The 27,217-nt window shown below is 38.4% G+C and overlaps 1 protein-coding gene and 1 pseudogene across 4 annotated transcripts in view; one reads left to right on the forward strand and one right to left on the reverse strand.

Annotated features, from left to right (window-relative positions):
• Positions 1-27,217, reverse strand: part of VPS13B (vacuolar protein sorting 13 homolog B) — a 626,384-nt gene that overhangs the window by 373,532 nt on the left and 225,635 nt on the right. For 3 of the 4 annotated variants that reach the window (XR_009449565.1, XM_059672115.1, XM_059672117.1), the window contains exons 19-20: positions 20,839-20,948; positions 12,776-12,923 (exon numbers count right to left, since the gene is read on the reverse strand). Coding sequence is in view for 3 of the 4 variants with exons in the window: in XM_059672115.1 (XP_059528098.1) it covers positions 12,776-12,923; positions 20,839-20,948 (258 nt within the window). In the remaining variant the exon portion in view is untranslated. The remainder of the gene's footprint in view (positions 1-12,775; positions 12,924-20,838; positions 20,949-27,217) is intronic. The other variant, XM_059672116.1, reaches the window with a different exon arrangement.
• On the forward strand, positions 21,455-22,215 carry LOC132220087 (protein FAM32A-like; annotated as a pseudogene).

Raw genomic sequence — 27,217 nt, forward strand, 5'->3', positions numbered from 1 at the left:
CCCTGAACACGGAGGTGGATGCATGACCCATCGTAGGCTGCCACAGTATCTAACTTCCCTGGCCCCAGTGATTGTCCAAGATGTGTGCACATAATCTAAGATAGACCAAACAAAATCTTCCTCAGGTACGTTTTCAAAAGGTACTGGATCCAATCTCTTCCTTTTTGGTCTTAGGGAGTTACATATGTGAGTCCAGAGGTGCCATAGCTGTGTACACAGGGGTGTCAAGAAACCTACTAGTATGTTCAGTAAAAGAAAATTAAGCAAACACGAGAAGACAAAGTCCTGATGATGTGGATTCTGGTTATAGGTCATTCCAAAGAAAAGATCTATCTTTGCCTTTTTTACTATTTTGGTTATAGGAATCCATATATATCACTGACTTTTTTTTTTTTTTTTACTTAAAATCTTTTCAAAATAGTTTCTATCTCTTGCAATCAGAGTTCTTTCTAATTTAGAAGGTAAAAGGGGGATAAATGGAGATGGAAGAAGACTTGACTTTGGGTGGTGAACACACATTGTAGTATACAAATGCTGTTTAAAAGAATTGTACAACAGAAACATATATCACTTTATTAATCAACATCACCCCAATAAATAAAAATTAAGAAGAAAAAAACACACATGTCTTCCCTGGTAAAGGAATCATCTATTAATTAGGGGCTCGGCGGGAAACCAGGCAATATGTTAGTGGTTGTAGCGGCCCAGTCCTTTCATTACACAGACTGCATAGGCTTCAAATGTCTCCAAATGCTTTAAGCATATCATCACCTTCCTCCCCATCTCCCAGACTCACTTCCTCAGGAACTATTCAACCTCACTGCCCATTGAGCTTACCTGCCTCTCACTCCTTTCATTAATTTATTCAGTGATCATTATCCAGATGAGTCCCTGCCTAAATCTCCATATTTGGAGATGCTATTGATTTTTTACTTCTCTCAACTTTTCTCTGGCATTCAAGACATTTCTGGAACTACATTAGGAAATACTTTCTTCAGTTTTACTTCACTTCGACGGACCCTCCAACCTGGACCCTATATGAGGGACTTTCTGTAGGTGACCCTAAAATTTCCAAATAATAGCTGAGGATTGACTCAAGGAGTCCTCAGGTGAACACACTAGGAATTAAAGAAATTTAAGTATGTGATAGTGCCAAGTGAGTAGCACAATTATCAGATATATGTATAAAAATTATCATTCAAATGACCAAGGAATATTTCATGAAACACAAACAAAATTCAACGTATTAAGAAACTCTCATCTGTGGCTACCATCATCTAGAATAACGCTGTTATATCGCATAATTATCTGGCATCTGTTGAAATCCTTTAGAAAACTAAGTTTAGAATTGTCTGATTATAAATTACTAGAGGCCTGATGCACGAAGATTCGTGCAAGAATAGGCCTTCCTTCCCCTGGCTGTTGGCACCGCCTTTGCTCTGGCCCGGAGCCACCTTTCCACCTTCCCGCACTGCCCAGAAGCCCGGAGCAGCTGGGGTAGTGCAGAATGCCTGCGTGGTCGCCATGGAAATTAGCCCGCCATCTTTGTTGGGTTTATTTGCATACACACTCCTGATTGGTTTGTGGGCATCACAAAGGTATGGTCAATTTGCATATTTCTCTTTTATTGGTGTGGATCAGGGATCCTCAAACTACGGCCCATGGGCCACATGCGGCCCACCGAAACATTTATCTGGCCCTCCAGGTGTTTTTGCCGCCGCTGCCTGTTGCTTAGCAGCTGACTAGTTTTTTTTTAAACTATAGTCCGGCCCTCTAACTGTCTGAGGGACAGTGAACTGGCCCCCTATTTAAAAAGTTTGAGGAATTCTGGTGTAGATGTTCATTGCTCAGAATAATGTAGAAAAAACATATTTTTCTATAAATTTTAGGATTAGAAATAACAATAAATTTTCTTACAAAGTATAAAAGGGAAAAAACAATTTAATAAAGCTCTATTTTCATTAAGTACTCATTACTTTCTGAATGATATTTTCAAGTTGTTTTATTTTATACTAGAGGCCCAGTGCACAAAAATTTGTGCACTCGGGGGAGAAGAGGGGGTCCCTCAGCCCGGCCTGTACCCTCTCGCAGTCTGGGACCCCTCGGGAGATAACGACCTGCTGGCTTAGGCCTGCTCCTGGGTGGCAGAGGGCAGGCCCAATCCCTAGGTGCAGCCCCTGGTCGGGCTCAGAGCAGGGCCGATTGGGGAGTTGGGGCGCCACCCCCTGTCATGCACAGAGCAGGGCGGATTGGGAAGTTGCGATGCCACCCTCAGTCACGCTCAGGGTAGGGGCGATTGGGGGTTTGGGGCACCACCCCCTGTCACACTCAAGGCAGGGTCGATGGGGAGGTTGCAGCGCCACCCCATCACGCACAGAGCAGGGCCAATCAGGGGGTTGGGGCACTGCCCCCTGTCACTCACAAAGCAGGGCCCATCAGGGGGGTTGGGGCTCCGTACCCTGTCACACACAGAGCAGGGCCCATCAGGGGGTTGGGGAGCTCCCACCTGTCACGCAAAGAGCAGAGACCATCAGGGGGTTGGGGAGCACCCACCTGTCACTCACAGAGTAGGGCCAATAGGGAAGTTGGGGCACTGCCCCCTGTCACACACAGAGCAGGGTGGATCAGGGGGCTGGGGCGCCGCGACTCTCACACTCAGGGCAGGGCCGATGGGGAGGTTATGGCTCTACCCTGTCACACACAGAGCAGGGCCCGTGGGGGTGGGGGGGTTGGGGCACCGCACCCTGTCACACACAGAGCAGGGCCGATCAGGGTGTTGGGGCGCCGCACCCTGTCACACACAGAGCCGCAGGGCGATCAGGGGGTTGGGGAGCTCCCCATATCAGGCACAGAGCAGGGCTAATCAGGAGGTTGGGGCGCCTTCCCCTGTCAGGAACAGAGCAGGGCGGATAGGAAGGTTGTGGCCCCGCCCCCTGTCACACACAGAGCCGCAGGGCGATCAGGGGGTTGAGGGGCTCCCCCCTGTCACGCTGATCCTGGTGCTGGGAGGCCTCTTGGCTACGCTGATCCCGGTGCTGGGAGGCATATTACCCTTTTACTATATAGGATAGAGGCCTGGTGCATGGGTGGGGCTGGCTGGTTTGCCCTGAAGGGTGTCCTGGATCAGGGTGGGGGTCCCCACTGGGGTGCCTGGCCAGTCTGGGTGAGGGGCTGAGGGCTGTTTTCAGGCTGGCGGGTGACAGAAGCTCCCAACCGCTCCTTTTTTTCTTTTTCTTTTTTATTCTGGGCCAGCTTTAGCTCTGAGGCTCCAGCTCTTAGGCCTCCGCTCCTGAAAGCAGGTATCTGGTTTGTTTCGGTTCTATAATCGAAACAATGTATAACTCCAGCTCTGAGATTCCGGCTTGCTGAAAGCAGGTTTCTGGGGTTTTGTTTAGCTTCTATATTCGTTACAATGTTTCTTAAACTGCAAGCTAAGAGGCCGGCAAGGCAGGCGGGGAACGTTGCAGTCCTCCGTCACTGAAGCAAGCAAGCCTTATGTTAGTTTCAAGCTGCCTGGCTGCCGGCCGCCATCTTGCCTGGCAGTTAATTTGCATATCTCGCTGATTAGCCAATGGGAAGGGTAGCGGTCGTACGCCAATTATCATGTTTCTCTTTTATTAGATAGGATGTACTAAACTTCATTTTAAACCTTCTTCTATTCAAAGAAAGAAGTATCATTTAAATCACATTTTATCCATGACAGAATAAAATCAATTGTATATTATGCATTAGTGTCTACTCTCATGATTTAATATTTTACAATAAAATTAAATACCTAATTACATGGACATGGAATTTTATGGTAAACTATCTGATTAAAGTAAGAAATTTACACAAAAATATATCTCTTGTACATTAATACTAATTCCACATTGTATTTAAAAATATGCTTGCTCAACATTCAAGCTTAACCAAATGAAGAATGGCTTAAGCACTTTTAGATGAATAACTATTTTGGTGTGACCCATTTTATTTCTAATCCACAATTTTTAAAAATTAGAAATCCAAAATACATCCGTGCATTCATGAGCAATTATTACTAGCAAAAATTGAAAACCTCCCTACTTGAAACCATCCTAGTAGTATACTACTTCCTGTGGATAGAATGATTTCTTAAAGATTTAAAGGACTTTCAAACTTCAAGTAACATATCAAACTGTTTTTTTTTTTCTTGTTCTTGTTTGTTTTTAGAATATATTTATTGATTTCAGAGAGGAAGGGAGAGAGAGAAACATCAACAATGAGAGAGAATCATTGATCGGCTGCCTCCTGCATGCCCCACACTGGGGATTGAGCCCGCAACCCAGAAATATGCCCTGACCCGGAATCGAACCCTGACCTCCTGGTTCATAGGTCCGTGCTCAACCGCTGAGTCATGCTGGCTATGCTGTTTTGTTTTGTTTTAAAGGAAGGAATAGTGTAATGTCATGTCTTATTTTCTTAGAAGGAGCATATTTCTTACATGTGAAAAACAAGGGGCTTACCTTCAAAACAGACATTTGCTTGCCTCTTACATTCTCTGAAACAGTGCAAGGAAAACAATAGGTATCCTGCATAGATATTTGTTTGAGAGAAGAATAACTAAATTGAATGATAATGGTATATATTCTTATCTTCTTACCTCTGACTCAGAGAAAAAGGCAATTCTCTTGACTGTTAAAACCTACATCAGTTTATATTCTGCTTTATCTGTGATCTAATTGTACAAATTAACACCAACTTCACTGAATCTCCAATTTTTCCTTCTCTCTTTACCTTTCTACAGTTATAGGCATACCCCAGTGTCTGTTTAGACAGATTTCCTGAAAGAGTGATATACGTAAGCTGTCTCTATGTACCCAATTCCCATTCATTCCCTAACAACTACAGCTTCTTGGGCCACATGACCTTGGTCAAGTGAATTTTTTAGCTTCCCAGTTCTTATGACTCTTACAGTATATCATGAAGTTATTTACCATCATCATCTTGACACCTTTTTTAAATCCTCACCCAAGGATATAATTTAGCGATTTTTAGAGACAGAAAGACACGTCAATTGGTGGCCTCCTGTACACACCTTGATTGGGATCAAACTCCCAACCTAGGTATGTGCCTTGATTGGGAATCAAACCCACAACCTTTTCGGTGTAAAGGACAATGCTCCAACCAACTGAGCCACCCGGCCAAGGCTTGACACTTCACACTTCTTTCTATTCTCTCTCTCTCTCTCTCTCTCTCTCTCTCTCTCTCTCTCTCTCTCACACACACACACACACACACACACACACACACACACACACACCTTCGTTGTCTACTTCTCAAAATGATGTTTCTCAATCTCCTCCATTGGCTCCTTCTTCTGGCCCTTTCATGAGAAAGTTGCTCAGACTTTACTAGTATATTGAGCTTTCTTCTCACCTTGCTGTGTATGGTCTCCCTGAGAAGTCACATAGGTTCTGTGGCTTTGACTATGATTCATGTTGATGACTCCCAAACCTTTACCTCTCATTGTGAAAGATCCAAGCTACAACTCAGACATGAAAACACTTTTACCAGCTCTGTCTTCTGATATCCCCACTAACAGGAAAATATTTATTTTCAAATTCTCTTCCCAAACTCAGCTTGTGACATTTAAGTTATTGTAGCAGAAACTGCTAAATCACTTCTAATATTCTCTCTCCCTTTCTTTCTTAGCTAGAACCCACACGATTCATCCAGGCACATGGCCTTCAAGAATACAAACTACATTCCTGACACCTCCATGCAGCTAAATATAGTCATGTGACTAGGTTTTGGCCAAGAGTATATAAGCAAAAGTGGAGTGTGCAACTTCTGGATAATTTTTAAAGAGATAGGGAGGTCCCCTCCTCACTCATTACTGCTCACTGAAATGCAGATATGATAAACCACTGAAGCATCCATTGTGAACCATAAGGCAAATCTGGCATTTGAGGCCACCCATAATGGAATAGGAAAGTACCTGAACTCAAACAACTCTAACACACCTTGAGGTACCTACCCAAGCTTTCACATGAGAGACAAATAAAATTCAACCTTGTTCAAACTACTGTTACTGAGTGTTTTCTAACATTTTCAGCCAAACGTAACTCAATCTTAAATACTATAGCTACATTCTTAAACTCTTGCTTAGTTTAAAAATACTATGCTTTGAAATGAAGTCAGAAAAAAATGCAATTAGAAAAATTCTACCTGATAACTCAAGTTCATTATCAAATAAAAGATTCTTTTTTAAAAAAAAATAGCCTGGAACCTTATGCTATCTGTAATATTAAAAAGTGCTTTTGGAAATTTCAGGATTTTTCATATTTCTCTTTGAGATCTAAATTACATAGTATTTCCATATGCCTGACAAAAAAAACTAAACATCTGAAACATCATAATTTTTTATTGGAAGCATCAGTAACTCTGAGATATAATTAAGAACATATCAAGAAACAAAAAATATATGCCAATATTAGTGTTTTAACTTTGAGTCTTATCAAAGTAGCACCTAATTGAAGAAAGGCAGAGCCTCCCCTGCTCATCACAGAGGTTAGGAGTTTCCCAGTATATCCATGTCAGTAGCACTAATACAAAACTCTTCACTATATTAATCCTACAGAACTGGGCTGAAATTATAGAACAATTCCTTGAAGAAAAAAAAAAAAAAGACACACTAAAGTAGGCTGCTTATATATTAGGTATTAGAAGGAAAATAGTGGATGACTGCATTTGCATAGACCTGATTTTTAGAGCTGGTTATAATCCGCCAGTGAGGAACGAAAGAAGGCAAACTATAATTACAGAATGACTACTATAATCTCGAACTTTCATTTAAAAAGTCTGACTAGCCCTGGACCCTGGACAGTGTTGCTCAGTGGTAAGAGCATCAGCCAGTGTGTAGAAGGGTTGGGGGTTTGATTCCTGGTCGGGGGCACATACCTTGGTTGCAGGTTCCATCTGGGGACAGGAATCTTGCCCTCTCTATAACTCAATCTCCTTAATTATAAAGTGAAAGGGATAACTTATTCACATAAAAATGTGTGTATATATTCATTCCCATTTGATCATTCCTCAAATACTCCATGGCTCATTCCCTCACTGCTTCAGTATCTGGTAATATGGACTTTCAATGAGGCCTTCCTTGAATATCCTAATTAATTATTGTCCCACAGTTCACTAAAACTCAGGATATTTTTCTTCCTTTCTTCTATGGTCATGTCTTCAAGTTTATTGACTACTTCTTCTGTTATGTCTACTCTACTGCTAATTCTACCCGGGGAGGCTCTCATTTCAGATTTTGCATCTCTAGAGATAGGCTTGGTTCTTTTTTATATGTTCCATTTCTCTCTAAAATGTATTAATATTTTCTTAAATACTTGAATACTGTTTTAAAATCAGTTTTAATGTACAAGTTTTAATATATTTGCTAATTCCATCATCTATGTCATTTCTCAATTTATTTCTGTTGGTTATTTTTTCTCCTGGTCAAAATTTCCTGTTTCTTTGCAGCTCACAGTTGTTGTTATTTTTTCTCTTAGTTCTTTTTTCTTCTTTTTTATTGAATTTATTGGCGTGACACTGGTTAATAAAATACAGGTTTCAGGTGTACAATTCTATAATACATCTTCTGTATATCGAATTGAATGGCTGACACTGTGATTTTTACATTGTTGCCTGTCTGTATCTTGTTGTATTCCTCTTAATAGCACTGAGATTCATTCTGCCAGAAGTTAACCTACTCATTGTTTTAGTTCCTTTTGTAATGCTTGTTAAAGATGGGTCTAGAGTAGCCTTTACTCTGTGGATAGGTTAGTTCCACTACTGAGGCATGCTGCTCTGGGTTCTCTACGATGTTCTGAATGATTTCTAAGAATTGTATGCTATGGATAGTAAGAATGTGAATGCCTTCCAGCCCTGTGTGAGCTCTGAGAACCATTCAGTTCACAGCTCCTTAGTCATCCTATGTCCAATCTTGCGGCGTCTCATCCTATATATCTCACTCATTAGTGAATACTCAAGAACTCTATTGCGGCTTTCTGGGACTTCTTCACTGAATAGCTTTCTCTCTCTGGAATTTTGTCCCCTAATTTCCAGTCATCTCTGCCTCCTTATACTTCTATCCCTGTGCTTCCCATAACTTCAATTCAGCAACACAGCTGAGTTTAATCTGCTATATCCCACACTGCTCAATTGTCTGGAATGTGCCTACAGCCAGAAAGCCAGGGCAAGCCTAGCCCTCACCTCATTCATTTATTTCCCTTCTGTGAGGGAGCACATCCTATACTGCCTGTTGTCCAATGTGCACAAACTTTTATTTCTCCCATATACTTTGACCATATGTTATTTACAGCAAGAATATAATCCGAATCCCTGTTACTCCATCATGGTCAGAAGTTAAAGTTCCATACTTTTCACTTATGGCATTATCTCCTAAACTTTACATCATTAATGATCACATCTTTATTATTTTGGTAGATTTAATAAGTCAAATTAAAAGGCCTTCTATTATTTTAACTGTGTACTTGCAGAGCTTTAGACTTGATGATAATGAATAGTATTTTTTTAAAGTTATCATTTATGGAGTATCTTGCTTTTTACAGTTTTCATTTCCATTACAGACATTTTTGTCAAGAGCCCCAAATTAATGTTCATAAGGTTTCCAAAACAGAGGGTAAACAGATGTCCTATCTTTTAGGGTTTCCTTGTTTTGAAGGGTATACAGATTCTCTGGAAGACAATTTGGAGTTCTGTAATAATATATTATCTTCATGTGAAACATGACTTGATCCTGGCTTGGCCTGCCCTGCGTGCCTGTATCAGTAAAACAGTGCTGTTCTGCTGTCAACACATTCCAGTCATCAGTCACATGTTCCAGGGCAGCGAGCTACTTTACCCTGGTTAATTGAGACTGGAAGAAGATGTCTGCTTCATCTTGAATAATTAAAAACCAAAATCAAGCCTGGTGTTTATCAGCTAGCCTCCATCATCATGTGCCAAAAACACTGCATAAGTTGTTGGGGATGAACTTAAAACCAACATTGGACTTTAGGTTGAGATTTAAAAAATAAAAATAAAAACTTAATAAGAATTCAGGAAAAAATACTAACATTTCTCCATTGAAAGTTCCATTTAAAAATTAAAATGTGTATTTCAGAACAATGTGAATACACTTAAAACTACTGAACTGTACACTTAAAAAGGTAAAGATGGAAAAAGTAAAACAAAAGCAACAAAAGGCTCTGAATACCTTACCAAATTCATAACAGTTCAGGATGTAATGTAAACAATAATAAAAACAATGATAACTACATATAGAAGTAGGTAAACATTCAAAGGACTTACAAAACATTTTTTATTTAAAACCAAACTGGAACTGTATACTCTAATTAAAAGGAAAACAAAACGTTTTGAAACTTAATTCTACTGAGAGCATATGGTTGGCAAAGAGCATTCTTAAGAAAAGGGAGAGACTACCACCAAGGTTCCCAGGAAAGTACAAATGGGAGCATCCAAAGGGGAAGACATGTAAGTCGTAAAGAATAAATGTTCTTTTCCCCAGGACTTCTCACCTCCTGAACATGCTCACAGTGCCAAAATAAGGCAAGCACAGGGGATTAATTTGGTAACTGTTAATTGTTAAGCTAGCTTGGGTAAGAATTGATATTTGGTGAAGTACTAATATCCTTACCTATAAAGAGACTGCCCATCAGATATCTAACCTAAGTGTTCTAGAAATAGGGGAACAATAAAGACAGAAAAAGCAAATACCATAACTCAAAACAAAGAACCACAGTTATTGTAATTTGAAATAAAGAACATGTTGTTTATATACATCTTCATATTCTATAAAGTAATAATAATGATAGAAAGCTATGTTTTTGGTTTATCACTTTCCTCAATATAAAATTAATTTCCTATAAAAATTAATAAATATAAGAAAGCAAAATGTATCTTGGATATTAACTGATATCATTTGTGAATTAATATGTAACTGATATAGATGTAAATTTAGAAATAAAACTTCTCCATGCATAGCAAATGCACATTTTTCTAAAATCTATGATATTTATATACAGTTCTATGTCATATAATTTTACTTTAATAAGAATTTCCTGTCACCTTTACCCCATTCTTAACAATTACTTGATATCAATTATTAAATATGATTTAAAGAAGAGGAATAGCCCTGGCCAGAGGCTCAGCTAGTTGGAGCATGGGAGCATGGTCCAGTACACCAAAAGGTTGCAGGCTTGATTCCCAGTCAGGGCACATACCCATGCTGTGGATTCAATCCCCAGTTGGGGCATGTAAAGAAAGAACCAATTAATGTTTCTCTTTCACATCACAGATGTTTCTTTCTCCCTTTCTCTCTCCCTCTCTCTCTTCCCCTCCCTCTCTCTTCCCCTCCCTACTCTTCTTCTCTCTAAAATCAATTATAAAAAATTAAAAATTTAAAAAGAACAGGACTAAATAGTAATGCAGGAGGCCACAATATGTGGTTAATATGTATATAAGATTAAAGTTATTTTTATCAATTGACACTTAGTGTACATTTATTTTATTTAGAGAGGATATTTATAGGCCTTTCTGTAAATACCAGTTAAAGAGATGGTAACCAAAGGAAAAAATATCTAAATCTACATTAAAAACTTAATGCAAGTTACAAATAATCTTCCTATGATACAAAAAATAAGCATCAGCATTTTTATCAATTGATAAAGTAAATCTCAACAGAGTAAATGCTTGTGGATACTGAGAGATGAAAAACTAAAAATTCTACAAAATAAACATAACATCGCATTTTAGGAAAGTAATAGAGCACAGAATAATAATAGTTATGTATAAAACTCCACAAAAATATATATTAGCATATTTATTGTTGCTGTCAAATATGAAAATACTAACTTCTCCTCTTAACCACAAATGATCATTTGAACTTCCTTATGTACACAATCATATTTTAAATTTCTCAAAAGCAGACATTATGTCTTAGTAATATGTCTACCCTCAATATCACTTACAACAGAGTCTTGCCCTTTACAGACATTTAACAGTGGGTTTTGATTTATTGAAAATATAAAACTTTTTCAATACAATTGGCAATATGAGTTATCCTATATCAGCCGTGGTTAAACTACGGCCCACAGGCCGGATCTGGCCCGTTTGAAATGAATAAAACTAAAAAAAAAAAAAGACCGTACCCTTTTATGTAATGATGTTTACTTTGAATTTATATTAGTTCACACAAACACTCCATCCATGCTTTTGTTCCGGCCCTCTGGTCCAATTAAGAACCCATTGTGGCCATTGTGGCCCTCGAGTCAAAAAGTTTGCCCACCCCTGTCCTATATAATAAAAGGGTAATATGCAAATTGACCCTAATGGCAGAATGACTGGGAACATAATGCGCACTGACCACCAAAGGGCAGATGCTTAATGCAGGAGTTGCCCCCTGGTGGTCAGTGTGCTCCCACAGGGGGAGCTCTGCTCAGCCACAAGCCGTGCTGAGACCTGGGAGCGCAGCGGCAGTGGCAGGAGCCTCTCCCACTCCCTGGCAGCACTAAGGATGTCTGACTGTTACTTAGGCCTGTCTAACTGGCAGCTTAGGCCTGATCCCCCGGGGAGCGGGCCTAAGCTGACAGGTGGACATCCCCCGAGGGCTCTTGGGCTTCCAGAGGTATGTCTGACTGCCAGCTTAGGCCCAATCCCTGGGGAGTGGGCGTAAGCAGGCAGGTGGACATCCCTTGAGGGGTCCTGGACTGTTACAGGGCGCAGGCCAGACTGCGAGACACTCCCCCTGTCCCTGAGTGCACAAATTTTCATGCACTGGGCCTCTAGTATGAAATAAAGCTGAATATCTAAGAAAAAATCACCTGAAGAGAGAATGGCCCATCATTACAAACATTAGAAGTTAAAGATAAAAATGCCAATTAAAATTAAATCATAAAATACTGTGAGTTTTTTTCTTCACAATAAAGGAAATAACATAAAATGTTTTATGGAAGAAAGTTTATGTTTTATATTTGCATGGACATTCAGCAGTTCTCCACCTGTGGGTCACGACCATTGGAAAACACATGTAACATATCAGATATTTACATTAAGATTTATAACAGGGGCAAAATTAGTTATGAAGTAGCACCGAAAATAATTTTATGGTTGGGGGTTATCACAACATGAGGAACTGTATTAAAGGGTCGCGGCATTAGGAAGGTTGAGAACCACTGGTAGCTCAAAAAGTAAGTGAAGGGGAAGGAAAGAAAACTGAGATGTACTGTCATTTGCAAGAATTAACATTAAGAAGGAACATACTATTGGGAGACAATTCTACAGGATCTCTTATGTTTTTTGCATGTCTCAAAAGTAGAGAGAGTGAGTGCCTTTGACCCCAATGATGTTTTCAAGGATATCTGAACAGCATGTAGCCTCAGAAGACAGAAATATTATCCTCTTTCTAAACACTGGACAAGTTTACTTAGTCTTGCAAGGTACATATAGTGCCTCCTTCCAGAAAAAACAGCAAGCATGCTTTTCTACCCATTAGGTTCACTCAATTGAGGGCTTTTCTCCTGTAATGTATATAGGTATTACACCTATGGAAAATGGGCTAGGAGAGGGACACAAGAAAATGCTAACACTCTGGTTACTGCTAATGCTGTAAATAACAAAGTCCTTTGTCTCCAGTCCAGGAGTCTCATGTCTCTGGTCAACATTCATGAAACTGTGGCCCAGATAATTTGATAATTCAGAGGTTGGGTAAGATCACAGAACCTTTAGAATTCTGGACACATACCTGTTACTGTTTTTGTTTTTATAGGGCTGCTGGCGTACTCAGAGGCCTGATATGACTGCTGCTTTGCCAAGGGCGCACTTCCAACAGATGCCTCATCCTCTTTCCTTCTGCTAATTGGCATAACGAGAGGAACAGCAATCACAGGCTGCTGGAGAGAGTCATATGAAAAACTGAATTACAATTACGTACTAATTCATAAGCAGTGAAAGTTTAACAAGGCATTACTGAGGAAAGGCCTTTACAACTTGGGGCTGAGATTTATACTTTGTCAATTTGTCAATCCAACAACCAATTTCCATCACCCTTTCTCTTCAGGTCTCCCTGCCCCCCGTCTCTCTCTCCCACATACACATTGAATGACATTGTAAATTATGCCCAGCTGGTGTGGCTCAGTGGTTGAGCGCCAACCTATGAACCAGGAGGTCACAGTTCGATTCTTGATCAGGGCACATGCCCGGGTTGCAGGCTTGATCCCCAGTGAGGGGCTTGCAGGAGGCAGCCAATCAATAATTCTCTCAACATTATGTTTCTATCTCTCGCTCCCTATCCCTTCCTCTCTGAAATCAATAAAACATATATTTTAAAAAATTATAAATTAAAATCCTGTGTGAAATCTTGAAAATAATTGTAAATTTTAGTAGAAAGTATAAAGATAAAATAGTAAGAACAATTCAAAACTAAAACTAGCTTTGAAAATTAATGTTAGATCACCCCAATAAATTCAATATATACAAAAAGAAAAAGAAAAGAAAATTAATGTTAGTAGAAAATTAAAGGTTATTTTTAAAAATGATATTTTAGAGCCACATTCTATAAACTGATTAGGTAAATTTTAATATGGACAGTCCAATATTTTCTGAGAATTGCTGAAAGTCTATTTTGTCTGACAACGTGATATCCACAGCATATTTAGAAAGCATAGAAAAATATCTATGGTTAGAGAAAGCTGGAAAACATTATGATCCTATATTGAATGCATGAGTGCTGAGCTGAACAATAAAGCAGCTGTTTCATCTTTATTCACTGAAATAAAGTCTGATGTTACCACAGATGACGCCCAATACAATCTTGTCAGATTTTTGGCAAAAAAAAAAGCATAGGTATTTTTATGTTTGCTGCAGGATCAAAGATCGATGTCGAACTGGGTGGAAAACAATAATCAAATGTTGGGTTTTAGCCACAAACTGAGAAGGAAATTGCAGCTTGGGAAACAACAGATGATAACTGTAATACAGCTGCATCAAACGGTGAATCTGGAGGGGGCCAGCCAGGTTGCCATGGAGTCTAACGTTACCCTCAACATCACAACAACCACCCTTCTACAGACCCAACTCATAGGACTGAATATTATTTAGAATATGAATAAACATTTCAATGACAACATAGGTATGTTACAAAGCTATATAATATAATTGATCAACTTATAAGCTAGAGGGAAAAGCAAATTATTTTATAAGTTGTTACTTAGTCTGAGTAAAAGGATAAGAAGTTAATAATGAGGAAATGAAAATATTAACTCTATGTGGGAAGCATCACAATGTAGAGTACCTTCTGTTACAGTAAATATTAAGTCAAAATATTTTATACAAATATAAATAGGAAATACTACTTAAGACCTAGATGAGAAATGCTCAGCATAATGTAAGTACTGATTCAGTTAGATTCTCTTATCTATAAAATAAGGGGGAGGAGAAAACCCTTTTATGCTCTAACATTTAATAATTCCATGAGCCCTTGAATTTCTTAGCCATTATTTACAATCCTGGAATATAACCGAGAATTCTTACAATCAAAATCAATCTATATATATATATATATAAAAGCCTAAGGAACTGAAGGACCATTCAACCTTTCGACCGTTCAACCGGTAGCTATGACGCGCACTGACCACTGGGGGCAGACACTCAATGCACAGGCATGGAAACATGGAACAGACTGATGAATCTCGGAGGGAAGGGGGGAGGGGGGAGGGGAGAGGGCGGGAAGAGATTAACCAAAGATCTTATATGCATAGCAGAGGCCCGGTGCACAGACTCATGCATCTGTGGGGTCCCTCAGCCTGGCCTGCAGGGATCAGGCCAAAACTGGCAGCCTGACATCCCCCGAGGGGTCCTGGACTGCAAGAGGGCTTAGGCCAGGCCGAGGGACCTCACCGGTGCACGCATCCGTGCACCAGACCTCTAGTACCTAATAAATAATTAGAGAAAATTATATGCTGCATAGTGTGTTACTAATTCAAGCATAACAGGTAAAGGATGTGATTAATGAAAGCCATAGTATTGGCAATACTCAATAAACAAACAAAAATCTTTCTTTCATTGGCTGAAATTCTGGGAGCATTTTCACATAGGTAAAAATACAATAAAAGGCCAAACAAAAAAGTTTGGCTCTTATAAGCCTTCTACACACCAATATTCCAAATGACTACAATGGCATCCAACAGACCCTCCATAAATATCTGCTGAATGATTGCTAATATAGGTGCCACACGTCAGACATGAAGAGATACTGTATGAAGAATAAAATATGTGATTCCCTCTACTTTTCTGGAAATATGGCTACTCCGGTCAAAAATATCAAAATAAGCAGTAGCCATCTCCCATTCTCTGCTTACTTCTTCTACCTTCTGGTACTAAGTATTTCCCCAAATGTCAGCTGATTGGTCCTATTCTTGCCCCATCAATACCCCATAATCCCAAAAGACTTAAAGCCTGTCATCACTCTTCCTATAAAATGTCCCTTTAATTTATTATTAATTTAATAAATGTAAAAACACAGAAAATAACAAAGAATAAAATAACATCCATATTTTCAATATAACCAGTAATTACTAGCTATTAACATTTTATATTGGCTTCTTAAAAAAAAAAAGGGATAGAAAATGTTAAAATAAAATAAAGGTAAAATCTCCTCTCACTGCAAACCAATAGCCCATTCCTTCCAGAATAAAACACTATTATGATTTTGACATAATCCTTCATAATTACTAAAAACCACTTATTTATTTATGTATTTATTTATTTATAGGGTGGTTTTGGAAAAATATAAACAGATACTGTCATATTTCATATGTCCTTGGAAAACTAATTTTTTGCATTAAATAAAATTTAAAGACATCCATATTAAGAGCTACTGTACAATTTTTAACAATTAAGTATTACATCATGTGACTATGCCATGCTTTACTTATCCTCTTCACTAGATATCATCAGTTGGGCGGTCTTCAATTTTATACTATTGCAACAACAAAGTTAGACGTGACTCCTCAGGTTCATATAAATAAGACTGTAAGAGCACAGTTGTATCAAAAAGTGGGATTTTGGCATCACAGGTACGCTCATTTTCAGTTTTACTAGATAATGCCAAGTTTATGAATTTTTACTCATAACAATGGTATATGAGTTCCTCTATTTTCTACATTTTCACCGCTACTGAAATATTGTTTTTCTCAACTAATATATTTTAAATTAAAGATGATTATTCATAAATTGATAATTATTGAAACGATAATACAGTCATAGAACTCAACTATATTATTCTCATAATTTTCCATTTCAAAGAAAATATAAGACTAAAATAGTACATTAAAGGCATTTTAAAAAGTATGTTTTTGAGATATGTTAAATTATAGTAAAATAGTAATACAATAAAGTGCTGATGAAAATGTATGTAAACTATATAAAATTCTGAAATCAAATTGGTAATATAACAAGGGCCTTAAAATATACTAAACTACATGCCTGAAGCTACTAATTACATTTCTAAAAATGTATTCTAAATGAATAATTAAAGAAAAATGCAAAGATTTAGCTATGAACATATTTACCCCAATGTTACTTATTACTCTGGATTAATAGGATTATGGGTATTAGTTAGGTTTTTTTTTTGGGGGGGGGGGGGGGTTTGAGAGAGAGACAGAGGTAGGGAAGGGGGGGAGAGAGAGAAAGAGAAAGAGAGAGAGAGAGAGAGATAGAGAAAGGAGGAAAAAAATTCATCAGTTGTCTCCCGCATGTGCCCCGACCAAAGATTGAACCCCAATCTTTTAGTGTATGGGACAACACTCCAACCAACTGAGCCACACCAGCCAGGTCTGTTAGTTATCTTTTAAGTAAAACTATTATTTTTGAACTTAGAAAAAATATACATTTATATTTAATTTTAAAATAGTTATGTAATAAAAATAAAAGCCAGAATCTTTGAAGGAACTTGGTATCAAATGAATGTCTAAATTACTTGAGCTGCTAAAACACTACTTGACCTTCAGGAACATCTATGGTGTACAATGAGAGCTGCATTCTTTATAAAATAACCAATGAAGAATTTACAACACAGTAGAATATTATTCAGCCAGAGGAGGAAATCTTGCCATTTGCAACATGTACGGACTTTGAGGCATTAGTAAAATTAGTCAGAGAAGATATGAAATCTAAACAAAACAAGACAACCACCCCCCCCCCCAAATAAAAAAAATGCACCCAAACTCATATATACAGAGAACAGATATGTGGGTGCCAGAGGTTGGCAGGGGAATGGGGGGTCAAAATGGGTAAATTGGTTCAAAAGGTATAAACTTTCAGTTATAAAATAAATAAGTCATGAGATGTAATGTATAATGATGACTATAGTTAATAATACTGTACTGTATATTTGAAAGTTGCTAAGAGGGTAAATCTTAAAAGTTCTTATTATAAGGAAAAAATGTGTAACTATATTGGTGATGGATGTTAACTAAACTTATGGTGATCATTTCACAATATATACAAATAATAAGTTATTATGTTGTACAGCTGAAACTGATATATGTCAATTACTATAACTCAATAAAAAAAATTTAGAATATTTTTTTCAAATGGTCCCTGACATTACCCTTACTTCTCTATGACCCATACTCTACATCACCCAAATTTTCTAAAATGCAAATCTATCTACATCTGTTTCCTATATTTCCTCTTTCCTCTGTAGGATAGTCTCAAAATCTTAGCTATATAAATAAAATATTTAATGAATTGGTTTCCAATTTCTACCAGTCTTTCTTTATAAGAAGACTTGGCTCTAGTCTGGAAACACTGCATCTTCTTTGCTTCTGCTCAAACAGGTCAGCCCAAAACAACCTTTCATTTTTGGCTTACACCTATGACGCTAAGCTCGATTGTCAATTCCTCCTTTAAAAACCCACACCTGCTTGTGAGAACTATTCCTCTTTTTTGTGTGTTTATATAATCCTGTTCATACATTTAACATAGCACTTACCGAGAAGGGCATTACTATTTTTTTAATATATTTTATTGATTTTTTACAGAGAGGAAGGGAGGGAGACAGAGTCAGAAACATCAATGAGAGAGAAACACCGATCAACTGCCTCCTGCACATCTACTGGGGATGTGCCCGCAACCCAGGTACATGCCCTTGACCGGAATCGAACCTGGGACCTTTCAGTCCGCAGGCCGACGCTCTACCCACTGAGCCAAACCGGTTTCGGAGACATTACTATTTTTAATAATATTTTCAGTCATCTTGAAGAACAGGACTGCTTGCGACTAGGACCTTAGCCTCACCACCACCCAATCTGGTCTCAGATGCAAGCCGGGACCCTACAACCACTTAGGACAAAGACCTGGATACTCACGGAAACCAAGACATCTTAACCACAGATTACTAGGAGTCACGGAGCGCATCCGCCTCCGCCCCCTCCACCCCCCCAGGCCTCTGTGGTGGCATAGGACCTGCCAGACCCACTCCCCGCGAGCAGGCTTCCTGCCGACACAGGGTGGCTGTGCGACTTAACCTTGACTCTGGGCATGGGCACACACACGGGAGTCTGTTTCCTGTGGCGCAGGAGTGGGCCTCCCACCGACACAGGGCAGCTGTGCAACCCGGCCCCCCAAGCAGACCGGGCACCCTGATTCTCCCTGCAAGGGGCAGCACTGAGCACCAGTGGCTTGACTCTCAGTGCGCACGCGTGGGGACTGTTTCTCATTGTGCGTGCATGGGACCCCTGATTCTCAGTGCACGTACACTGAGAGCCTGTAACTCCAATTCTCGCGCGCGCGCGCACACAGGGACCCATTCACTGCACGCGGCTGCACCAAATGACAGATTCTCAGCACATGCACACGGGGTCTCTGACTCCTGGAGTGCACTTGGGGACTCTGATTTTCGGTGTACACCCACGGGGACTTGTTTGCAGTGCAGCACATGTGGGGTCCCTGATTCTAGGTGTGAGCACGAGGCAGCACTGAGCGCTGGTGACTCTGCTGGTGACTCTGTTTCTCGGGGTGCGTGGCTCCCATTGACGCACGGCAGCCACACATCTTGGTGTGGGAACTCTTCAGTGACACTTGGGTGGCACGACGCTCCCACTGCACATGGCTCAGGCCCCCGCATCTCGGCATTTGGACCTCCTGGTGATTGTTAGAATGGCGAGACAAAGAAACAATCCCCAGAGGAAAGAAAAAGAGTAATTGCCAAGAAAGCAAATAAGTGAAACTGAGGCATGCAACACAATTTACAATAGTTAAGATTTGTAAACAGCCTAAGTGCCCATCAGCAGATGAGTAGATTAGAAAGCTGTGGTACATCTACACAATGGAATACTATGCTGCTGTAAAGAAGAAGGAATTCTTACCATTTGCAACAGCATGGATGGAACTGGAGAGTATTATGCTAAGTGAAATAAGCCAGTCAGTGAAAGAAAAATACCACGTGATCTCACTCATTTGTGAAATATAAAGAACATTATAAACTGATGAACAAAAATAGATACAGAGGCAAAGAAGCATTGAACAGACTCAAACTACAGCGGGAAGGCTGGGGAGGGGAGGCAAGAGACCAACTGAAGGACTTGTATGCATGCATATAAGCATAACCAATGGGCACAAGACACTGGGGGGGCTAGGGGGTGTGAGGGCATCTGCCGGCAGGTAGGGGAGGCCGGGGGGAAGGTCAATGGGGGGAAAAAGGAGACATACATACTATTATTTGTAATACTTTAAACAATAAAATAAAATTTAAGAAAGAATAAAAAAATAATATTTTCCAATAAACTATAAAAAGCTCTAGAGGGAGAGATATTTTCAACCATGACTTTTATATCTTAGCCCAGGTATCTAGTATACTGTTTCAAAGTCTGGAACTATTTGAAAAAGAAAGAGTGGCATGGGGGAGAGAGGCAAAAGTTTCAAATGAAATTAGAACAAAGTGAAGAAAAACATTTAAAATATGCTCCTTGATATATAAGTTGTACTTTTTAGTGAATTTTTATATTCTAATGTAATTCTAAAAATGTACATTTTTCTCCTACAAACTAGGTTTAAGTTACTTCAGAAAAAAAGATATAAAGGTATTCCAAGTAGAATATTACAAAACTACAATTACGTCAATGGGAAATGCAATTAAATATTGCATAAATTTGACCTTAAATTCTAAGTTCTGTCATTTACTGGATTTGTGACAATAGGTAAGAAAGTGTAAATAAGCATTAATTTCTTCATCTTTAAAATGGGAATAAAACCCATCTGTCAGAATTACACTTAAGTATCATGACATGGAAAATTATACTTAAGTATTCTAGAAACCACAGTTAGCTACTATTTACTTTTTAATTTATATCCTTTTAAACAAACACATATTCCAACTTTTTTGCACCAACTATCCTAATCCCAGGGTTAGGCGCCCAATGCATGTCGGTTAATAAAACTACAGATCAAGAAGAAATGTCAAAATAACAAAAAGGAAAACTAACACTTACTAAGAAATGTTTATGTATTTAACACTCTGAGAACAAACATGTAGGCACTATGAGGAAAAACAGGACAGTAAAATAGGATGACCTACCTCAACTAGCCTCTGTCATGTATCTGCTTTACAAGCAATTGTACAGAAAACACCTTTAATTATCAATGAAACTCTACTTTAAAGAGTAGAAATGCTTAAAAGGGGTAGAATGGGAGACAGAAGAATTCTGCCAAGTCCATAAATGAAATCAATAGAAGAAATACCATATATATCTCTAATAAATGATAGAAAAAGATTTATTCATTGAGAAAATTATAAAAATTTCTCACCTGCTGCATATGCCGACTGGTTCGTTTCTGAGGCTGATAAATGAGCCAGGTGTATAAGACTGGATCAATATTAACTGCTAGTCCTTGTACACTACAAAGCAGTACGGCACCTAAAAAGCAAGACGTAAAAATTGTTATAATTCCTCATAAAAAATAATAAGCTTGACATCACTTCACCCTGATTAGGATAAATATGATTAAAAAGACAAAGAACAAGTGGTGACAAACCCTCAGACATTGCTGGAGGAAAAGTAAAAATGGCACAAATACTTTGAAAAACATTTTGATATATTTTCTCCAAAAGCAGTTACCATATGACACAACAATTCTATTCCTAGATATACTGTATACTAGTAACCAAGAGAACTGAAATCGTGTGCCCATGCAAAAATTTGTACATAAATATTCATTGCAGCATTAATCATAATAGTTTAAAAAGTGGGAACAACACAAGTGTCCATGAATTATTGAATGGATAAACAAAATGTGGCAAAGTCATACAATGGAAAAGTATTTATCCATAAAAATGAATGATGCATGCTAAAACACAGAAAAACCTTAAAGACCATGAAAAAAGCCAGCCACAGAAAATCATATACCGCATGATCCCATTTATATGAAATGGCCAGAGCTGGCAAATCCTTACAGACAAAAAAGATTAGTGACTGTCAGAACCAAGAGTAAGAAAGAATGAGAAATAACTGCTAATAGATACACGGTTTTTCTAGGAGTAATGAAAATGTTCTGGAATTAGCAAATGGTGATTGTTCTACAACCTTGCAAAAACAGGGTGGTGCAAAAGTAGAATTACAGTTGTTTGTATGAAAAAATAATACAATAATTAATAAATAATACAAGCATAAACTCTGTGCTTCATGTACTCACAATTGTAAACCTACGTTTGCCCCTCCCTGTATGCTAAGAATCACTACATTATGTGCTTCAAGGAATTTTATGGAATGTGAATCATCTCATTAAAAGTGCGTTTGTCTTGGACAGGCGCCCTGGCAGTCTATGAGCAGGTCCAAAAGGGGCCTCAGAAGCTGAGAGGCATAGCAGAGCCTGGCGTGACCAAGAAGAAAAAGAAAAAGGACAAAGACATTGTGAAACTGCTGGTGATCAGGGGAACGAGCAAAAAGAACAGAGAAGTGGCATGCCTGGGCAAGCGGACCCTGGCCCAGGCAGCCTTCGAAAAGACGCAGAGGAGGCAGCAAATGGAAATGACTGAAGAAAGCCTCCAAAACCCACAAGCAAAGAGTGGAGGAATTTACTAGACACCTAGAGGCACTCTGGGAGCACTGTGACATCCCCAAAGTCCACAGGCCGAAGTCCCCTCCATCCCTGCAGCTGGGATATGGAGTACACCAACGGACATGAAAGGCCATGTTTGGGTCTTGTTTGGTGCCTTTGGTATTTTCTAGAAACGTTGTTTTACACCCCCTTGTGCCTTCTGTGAAGGCAACGCTCTTCAAAGGAGTGTGCGCTCATTCGGTGAGAGTAAGACCATCCTTTTATTCTAGTTTCTCAGCAATGAAGATGAACTTTTTCAGTTTGGATTGGAAATTATTGAGAGCTTACCCAAAGGTTAAGGTTATTTCTGGTGCATCTAACTCAGGTGGACAGCCGCCAGCTCTCTCTGCCTGGAGGAAACTGCCCTAAGGGGAGGAGAAGCTGCAAGTGCAGCCACCTGGCCAGAGAGAAAAACCACCAGAGCAAGGATGGCATGAACGCCTTGCCCCTTTCTGAGCTGAGCTGATGACTGGCATGCAGCCTGTTCCCCCAATATCCCATTCCAGACAAGTCAAGTGGGTATTGCCAGGGAAGACACTGCCAGTCAAGCACTGTGTTCTCTGTAATGGAACCCAGACACTGCCTGCCTCAATAGCGTCACCCGTGGGCTCCAGGCAGTCCCCATATCTATTTAGAGTTGACACATACATAGAACCTGCTTGGCATTTCCAGCCTAAGGACACCTCAGGGTGATGGGACTAGGGCAGAGCCCCAGTGCAGACAGACGTGGGTGCAGTCTAAGGGGAAGCCCAGGTTCCAGTGCTGGAGAGCCAGGGTGTTTGTGGCCCTGCGTGGCCCTGCCTATGAATGCTTTTTTGACATAGTCGGGGGGGGGGGGGGGGGATTCAGAAGAGAAAAAATCTAAGTGTTGGGTTTGCGAGTGTCATATGTGAACTGGAGAAAAAAGCAAAAACAGTTACTAAATTTTAAAAAGTACATTTGTCTTTAAAAAATAATAAGCTTAATATTTTTAGGCAAACACCAATTTCTATACTGGCCGTGAGAATGGAATATTATCTCCTTTTTTGTTTACTTTACAAAACTAATTCAGGATGTGAAAGGAAGCATAATTATAATCACTCAATAAATCATTGTACATTACAGCTTTAACTCTTCAGAAGCAGAGAAAGGGAGCTGCCTAGATGAAATACAAGCTAACATTCTGACGTCATACACAAGGCTGAGGTGCAACAAGTTGTAATTCAATCCTACCAACTAAATATTTTTATCCCTCTCTGATAAAAATTGGCTCAGACAGAACTTAACTAAAGCAGAATGTCCCATTTTTAAGTTATGTTTAGTTATATAGGTTCATAAATAAGGTTTTGCATTTCTACATGTTTTTTGATAAAAATATTACCACCACAATGATGTATAAAATATGAAAGAAGGCGTATTTGTCAGTTTTGCCCTGAACTTTATCTATCTCCAGCATCTAGAAAAGTACCTGCCACAAGGTAGGGGCTGAAAAAAAAAAGTCAGGATAAACGGTAGATAGGTTAGCTGGGGAAAGCCCATTTGTTCTAAAATACTGCAGATTATTTAAAAATCAGTATTAGTGAAATTAGTATCAATACTGAGTCCTATGAGAAATGAAGCACACAGAGCTGGAAATAGGATGGAGAACAGGGAGCAAAAGAGAAATTTCCCCTTTTTCAAAGCTTTGCACAGAATTTTCAAACAGGCAAATTTTGCCGTGTATACTCCTGTTCCACCTTACAGTGCTACTTCTCCCAAGGACCCAGAGTCAGTACAGATTCCTAAGCAGCATGCTGACACAACACAAGCAAGTCCCCCATCCATGTACCAATGCATGTGCTGATGAGTAACGGTTCACTCAAATACATGTCAGGAAAAAAAATGATGGGAGAAGCAAAATACAAGGTGATTGCAAAAGGGGACCCATAAATGCAGTCGATTGGAAAATACAATTTAATATACTTTTTTCTGTAATAGAATGCAAATTCTTCCTGAGGATCTAAATTCTTCTATTTCTCAAATACATAACAAGGATTAAAAATGCTATGTTATATCAAGGGGAAATAAAACAGGACTTTCCCAAAGTGATATCCAGTGTTCAAACAATTCTAGCAACTTAACTACACCTGAGACTGTCATCCCCAAGTATTAAGAAAAATGCAGTATTATGGTATGCAGCAGGAGTTCTTTTGAATACTGCCTTTGTTTTACTACAACTCATTTTCTCAAAAAATATTATTAGGTGAGAAATAGAATTCGCCTCCAAATCTGAAAACTAAAAAAAAAATGTGGCAGAGTGGGGAGAAAAATCATAAGAGAAAAAATTTTTTTAAAGCTTTTAATTAAAAAAATTAGCTGAACACATTTAAATGAACAACCCACCTTCTGCTTCCCACACCTTCTGCCATAACCTCACACAGGCCCTGTTTTTACATTAATCACCCAAACCTGTATTTTCTTTCTCTGGATTGTTTGATACTGTTCTCACAGCACATCACCTCGTTGCCCCCTCAGACTGCTGTGTTACAAGACTGAGGGAGGTGCTAGCATACAGCCAGCGGCCTTGCAGACAAAGCAAACCGACCGCCAGGTCCCGCACCTCCTGTTTCTGTGAGGTACTGGGCTCCTCCTCCTTCACATGATGTGCCACTATATTTTGCATTTATACTTTGGTATTACACTCTTGTAGACTTGCTCTTTTATAAATGACATGTAAATAGTTTTCCACTCCCCTCCTTCTCCAATGCCTATGGTGTTTCTCTCTCTTTCTTATTTTTGGTCCAGTACATTTTGTTTCGGTGTATGACTCTGTTTTTTGAATCCACATCTCTCCTCTCTAGTGTTTTTTAAATAAATGTTTACATTAGAAAAAAATAAAAATGAATAAATAAATGAACAATTTAAGAAATTTATTTAAATTCAAGTATAATTCAATCTTAAAGATTAAAACACTTTTCTAGAGAAATGAAATTACAATTAGATTTAAATTATTATGGACTGCTTCCTATCACACAAGCCCACTGCAATAAAACTTTACAATTAGTATTGGCATAAATAAATATAAACAATATAAATATAAAAATAAATATAAAAAACAACACAAATAACATATCATTAACAATAAAGAACGTGGTCCACCAAAAGAAAGAATAACAACAAGGAAGAAAACAACGGATCCAGAAGACAAGGGATCCAACACAGGAGGAAAATGATGGAAATCCCCAGGATGGCAACAGTGAATAAGTGACAGGTACATGGAAAACTTAACAAACACAATTATTAAATACAGGGAAAAAAATGTTAAAAAGGCAAGGAAAACCATTTACAGGATACAACATTACTGTGACATAAGTAATATTTGTAGGCAGAACTATGTAAATTCTAAAAAAAAAAAAATGACGTACTGGATTAATCAAACCTATGATATAGTAGTGAGACCATGGGTGTATAAGAGAGATGTATGATGGATGCTAAATAGGTTGAAAGTTGGCCAATTATTATTCCCCACAGTAAGACCTCAAGTAAATAGTGCTCTAAAATGAACAATTAAGAAAGAGCAACAAAAGCTATGTTATTTTAAAAATACGTAAATAAACACAAAAAAAATTACTGAAAAGAGTTGAAACTAGTTACCTTTTGAAAAAGGAGCATTATAAAACAGGTACACTTGCCATGAGAAAGAACTGGGAAGAAGAGAAATAGAAGTAGAGGAGCCTTAGACTGTCTTGCTGAGAAATATCCTGCTAACCACCACAAAAAAAAAAGAATTTCTTTGAAAAAAGTCTCCCATACATTGTCATGTAACAGCACAAATTAATATCTGTGAAGAGTACTCATAACACAAAATCAGCATGAGAGAAAGCAAAAAAAAATAAACAAACAACACATTTAGTTAGACCTTCAAGTACTGGAGATATCTGAATACAGAACATAAAACAGCTATTTAAAATACAAAAGTATGGATTCATAAAGAGGAGCAGACAATGATAATGTAGCAAACAACATAAAGAAAAATGGAAATTACAGAAAGACTGATATAATTGAAGTAAAAACCTCACTAGATGGGTTAAACTGCAGATTAAATATAGTTGAAGAAAAAATAGTGAAATGCAAGAAACACAAGATAATTTAAAATAATGCATCTGACATAGAAAAAAATGAAAGAAACCTAGTAAAATGATGTTAAGAGACACGAGGATTCAGTAAGAAGATCAAATATATGTCTAATTAGATTTCAGAGGGAGCTACTAAGAATGGGTAAGAGGCAATATTGTTAAAAAGATAACAGCTGAGAATTTTACAAAACTGTTGAAAGGTAGTAAGTCTCAAACCCAAGAAACCCAATGAATTTAAACAGGATGATTAAAAGTAGACCTATATTAGACAAACAAAAAAGAAGCTACAAAACACTCAAGAAAAAAGATCAGAAACGCATCCCAAATGGAGGAAAAAACAGATTATATGAGGAATTAAAAAAGCAAATAATCGCCTTGACCGGTTTGGCTCAGTAGATAGAGCGTCGGCCAATGGACTGAAGGGTCCCAAGTTCCATTCCGGTCAAGGGCACATGCCTGGGTTACAGGCTTGGTCCCCAATAGGGGGTGTGCAGGAGGCAGCCAATCAATGATTCTCTCTCATCATTGATATTTCTATCTCTCCCTCTCTGAAATCAATAAAAATATATATTTTTTAAAAAAGCAAATAATCAACTTTTTAGCAAACAATGATATTCATTACATGATTTTACCTCAAAACTTATATATGTTACATATGTTCTTTTAAATCTATCAAATGTTATATTTAAAAGATGTTAATGAGAAAAATTTAAATTGATTTTTGAAAATAAATATATCAAATTTTATTCTCTCTACTATCATCCATCTCAATTATTAAGCCACATATAAACTTTTTTATTTATGATAAAAAATACATAAAAATCCTATACAAACAAATCAATATATATATATATTTAAAAGAATTCAAGCTGCTAAATACAAAAGTAAATTAAGAAATTACAGACATTCTCCATATTAGGCAAGTTATTTTAAAAGTCTTTTCAGCCGAAACCGGTTTGGCTCAGTGGATAGAGCGTCGGCCTGCAGACTCAAGG

This window comes from Myotis daubentonii, chromosome 17, assembly GCF_963259705.1.
Source record: "Myotis daubentonii chromosome 17, mMyoDau2.1, whole genome shotgun sequence".
Taxonomy (NCBI): Eukaryota; Metazoa; Chordata; class Mammalia; order Chiroptera; family Vespertilionidae; genus Myotis; species Myotis daubentonii.